Source organism: Nematolebias whitei, chromosome 12 (assembly GCF_014905685.2).
Source record: "Nematolebias whitei isolate Nwh7 chromosome 12, NemWhi1, whole genome shotgun sequence".
In the NCBI taxonomy this organism is placed as follows: domain Eukaryota; kingdom Metazoa; phylum Chordata; class Actinopteri; order Cyprinodontiformes; family Rivulidae; genus Nematolebias; species Nematolebias whitei.
This window is the reverse complement of record NC_056509.1, coordinates 48,573,861-48,578,573: the sequence shown is the minus strand read 5'-3', so window position 1 is coordinate 48,578,573 and position 4,713 is coordinate 48,573,861. Positions and strand designations below refer to the sequence as shown.

Here is a 4,713-nt window from a genome sequence, read left to right as displayed (position 1 = left end):
ATAAAGTATGAACATAAAGTATGAACATAAAGTATGAACATAAAGTACGAACATAAAGTATGAACATAAAGTATGAACATAAAGTATGAACATGAAGTATGAACATGAAGTATGATCATGTGCAGCATCAGTACTTGGTTGTGGCTCCTTGTGTCTGGATCTCTGCATCACTGCATCGTGTCACGGAGTGGATCAGTCTGTGTCTCTGCTCAGGTTCTGAGAGTCCAGGTTGTTCTGATCGTGGCCTTCAGCTCTTCTGAATTGTTGGCTCTGGTGCATCATCTTCCTCTTCACAGTAACCCATAGATGTTCTAAGGTCAGGCCAGTTTGCTGGCCAGTTAAGAACTGGGATACCATGGTCCTTAATCCAGGTACTGGTAGCTCTGGCACTGTGTGCAGGCGCCACGTCCTGCTGGAAAATGAAATCTGCATCTCATAAAGTTGGTCAGCAGCAGGAAGCAGGAAGTCTCTAAAACTTCCTGGTAGATGCTGCGTTGACCTTTGACCTCAGAAAATACAGTGGACAACACCAGCAGAGGACATGGAGCCCAAAACCATCAGTGACTGTGGAAACGATGATTGTCCTGGAACCCAAAAGGAAGGCAGCTGTTGCCAGAGGGGGTTTCATTGATACGTCAGATTTTGATTTCTCTATGAATTGAAGATCTTTTATAATGGTTTTAACTCTCAGACTTTAGGAATGAATTGTCTACTTTTATCAGTGCTGTCCCTGAGCACGAAACAATGTGCTCACAACTACAGGCACAGTGCTTAGACAGCTTAAAGGGGTCAAACAGAGGAAAAGCCCAGGCCCTCATGGTACTGGGGGCGGGTCCTAAAACCTGTGCAGAGCAATTAGCAGATATTTTCTGCCACATTTTTAATAAATCTTTGGAGCTCTGCAAAGTGCCTAACATCTGGAAATCATCTATCCTGGTTCCCGTAGCCAAAATTAAATGTCCTAGGGAGCTAAACGATTTTAGGCCGACAGCGTTAACTTGTCTCGTGATGAAATCCTTCGAGGGAATTGTAAAACAGGAACTTTAGAGGCTCTCAGCCACTGCTGGGTCCACGTCCATGTTCCTGTAGAGCAGGAAGGGGGTGGACGATGCTACTGCAACCTTACTTCACATGACACTTACTCACCTGGAGGGAGCAAATAAAAAATAAAATAAAGTGGTGCGGATGCTTTTTATTGATTTTTCCTCAGCTTTTAATTCCATTCAACCCCATATATTGACAGAGAGACTAAAACAATGCACTGTGGATGTTGCCCTGGTCTTGTGGCTAATTGATTTTTTAACAAATAGGTCACAGCGGGTCAAACTGAATGGCACATGGTCTGATGCTGTGGTGTCCTCCACAGGTGCACCTCAGGGTTGTATTTCATCACCTCTGTTGTTTGTTCTTTATACAAACGTGCCAATCATCACATCATAAAGTTTGCTGATGACTCGGTTATCGTGTCTCTATTTAAGGGCAATGTTCTGACAGGCCCAGTTAATGTCCTGCAGGACTTTTTGGAGTGGAGCCAGTCATCCTTCCTGCACATTAATGCATCACAAACAAAAGTGATGTGCCCCTCTCCCTCCTGTTGCCATTAAGGGTCAGGGAGTGGAAGAGGTGCAAGAATACAAGTACCTGCTCATAATGATGGACAAAAAATGGACATTTGAGTCCCAGACTGATGGAATCTGTAGGAGAGCCCACCAGAGGATGCAGTTCCTCCAGAAGTTGAGGAGCTTAAATGTTGATTGCATTTTTATGAAAATGTTTTACAGCTGTTTTATTGAATCTGTCCTCACTTTTTAGTTTCTCTGCTGGTTTGGGTCGTTGAACTTAAAAAAACGTAATTGCTTACAGGGAGTTATCAAAGAATGCGGAAAAATTATAGGGATTCAATTGAATGACATCATGGATCTATTTAAGTCCAGATCAGGATCCAAAGCCAAAAAAATCTTGGCAGAGTCCACCCATCCTCTACACACTCTGTTCAATCTTCTTCCTTCAGGCAGAAGACGTGAGCTACCTAGGTGTAGAACGAACAGATCAGTCTTTGGTTTTGTTCAACAAAATATAGATTTAAGGCCTTATCCTAAGACTGCAGTTGAATTATCACAGTCCAACTCTTTTTTCTCTCCCTCGCTTCTTTTTAGTAATGTTTTTAAGTATTTTAATCTTGTTTTGAATGTACATTTTTATCCTGTTTTTATTAAATTTGTCATGTTTAAAGTTTGCATGAATGTGCTGGCTGTCATCTCCACCACTACTTACTGTAAATGAATTGCCCTTTGGGGACCTAATAAAGTGAAGTGAAAAACTTGACACGGGACCTGAAGCAACGTGGATTCTGTGTCTCCTCTCTTCCTCCAGACTCTGGGACCTTGATTTACAAAGGAAATGCAAAACGTACTTTCATCAGAGAACAGAACTTTGGACCACTCAGCAGCAGTCCCAGGTGAGACGCTTCTGACGCTGTCTCTTGTTCAAGAGTGGCTTGACAAAAGGAATGTGACAGCTGAAACCCATGTCCTGCATACGTCTGTGCGTGGTGGTTCTTGAAGCACTGACTCCAGCTGCAGTCCACTCTTTGTGAATCTCCCCCACATTTTGGAATGGGCTTTGTTTCAACATCCTCTCCAGGGTGCAGTTATCACATCATTTCCTTCCCTTCACCTCTCCATTAATGTGCTTGGACACAGAGCTCTGTGAACAGCCAGCCTCTTTAGCAATGACCTCACGTGTCTTGCCCTCCTTGTGCAGGTGTCAAGGGTCATGTTTTGGACAATTGTGTAGCTACAGAACTAGACTGAGACCATTTAAAGGTCTTTGCAGGTGTTTTGAGTTAATTATCTGATCAGAGTGTGGCACCAGGTGTCTTCAATACTGAACCTTTTCACATTATAATTTTCTGAGATATTAAATGTGTGGTTTTCATTAGTTGTCAGTTATAATCATCAACATTGAAGAAATAAACATTGAAATATATCAGTCTGTGTGTAATGAATGAATATAATATACAAGTTTCACTTTATGAATGGAATTACTGAAATAAATCAACTTTTTCATGATGTTCTCATTTTATGAGCAGCACCTGTAAAACTCTGAATGTAATGAGTGGATGAACAGCAGCTGAGTAACGACTGGCATTATTCTGGTTCAAGATGGCCGCCACAGCCAACTCAAGGTAAAAACACTACGATATTAAAAGTCAGTGAATTTGACTGATTTGAGCTCAAATTTGGTTCTTTAGTACTGAGATTAAATCACAACAGAACTTTATTTAAACTTTGACCAAAACAGAAACAACCTCAAGTCTGGCCAGAAAAGAAGCGGGCGATATGCATTCCTGTAGGGCCTGCGGGGCTGGAAGTGGACCTAAACCACCAGAAAACAGCTAAAGACGGGAGTTAGGGAACGTTTTAATCTCAGGTTGTGCTTCTGAATCCCAGTTTTAACATCAGATTAACAGTCAGATTAACCATCAGATTAATAGTTAATTTAACAGTCAGATTAAGGTCAAATTAACAGTCATATTAACATATTAACAGTCACATTAAGTAAGATTTAACAGTCAGATTAACCATCAGATTAATTCTGACTGTAGTCTGAGCTATATCTTCTCCTCTCATGAGGAGAAGTTCATCTGAAGCCGAGCTCGTGTGCAGAACAGGAGCCAGAGAGGCTCTTGTAAACCAGGATTAGTAATGATTTCCACCTCCGTCAGCAATCTGGGCCGGGCTCCTCTGAGCACTGAGCACGTGCAGCTTTCTCCACGTGTTCCCGTTAACGGGCCAGGAGCGACTCGTTAAGGCTTCAGGGGGTCTGAGGCGAGTCAGCAGCTCACAGGAAGGGTCCGTTTGATCGGAGCCTCGTGCTGACAGACATTACCCAGAAGACAAGTCCAACAAACGCATCCAGCAGCAGCTTTAAGCTCCTTTATCTAAACAGGAAGTGAGGTATTATCGTAATAATCCAGGAAGAACTTACTGACTGAGTCTGAAGGAGCTGGTTTCATCGTGTCTCCTCTTGAGCTTCCACTGGACTCAACTAAAGACACAAAAATCATCGTTACCAAACATTCAGATAATCTGCTGCTAATCTATGCTGTGCTGATACAGCTATCTGCAGTGTCTTACCATTAATTAATCATTAATAACTCATTAATTCATTTTCTCTAAAGTCAGTGACTTAAAGGGCAGAGACCAGCTGGACGGCGGCTCCAGAAGGTCCTAAAGTCCTCAGTTCCTTCTCCTGAGTCTCCGAGGCTCTCAGTCCTGATGCTTCAGTTTGAAACTTCTTCAAAACATTTGAGTCAAATGTTTACTTTGGATTATCACGACCTGAATCACCAGCAGAACCCTTGCATCCAGATTTGAGCCTGGAGTTTGATTTTGATCACTTCTGCAGGAACAAAAGTTCTTCTGAATATTTATTATTTTCTAAAATTCAAACATTTCCACATAAAGTATTTATTCTTCCATTAAATGTTGATAAGATTTAAGAACAATAATATACAGTACTTCTTAATTATTACACAGAACTGTCAATCTACCTGTTCTGTGAATTTGTGTTTGTTTTTCTTATTCACAGTTTTCTAATAATTTAACTCCAGGACTCAGTGATTTAATGACTCAGGGATTTAATAACTCTGTGATTTAATAAATCTGTGATTTAATGACTCAGTGATTTAATAACTCTGTGATTTAATGA

The 4,713-nt window shown here is 41.3% G+C and overlaps 1 protein-coding gene across 1 annotated transcript in view; it reads right to left on the bottom strand.

Annotated features, from left to right (window-relative positions):
- Positions 1 to 4,713, bottom strand: part of LOC119417984 (collagen alpha-1(XII) chain) — a gene marked incomplete in the record, with an annotated part of 211,081 nt that overhangs the window by 197,267 nt on the left and 9,101 nt on the right. Inside the window, 1 exon segment of the mRNA XM_037685231.1 lies at positions 3,991 to 4,050. Coding sequence (XP_037541159.1) covers positions 3,991 to 4,050 — 60 coding nt within the window.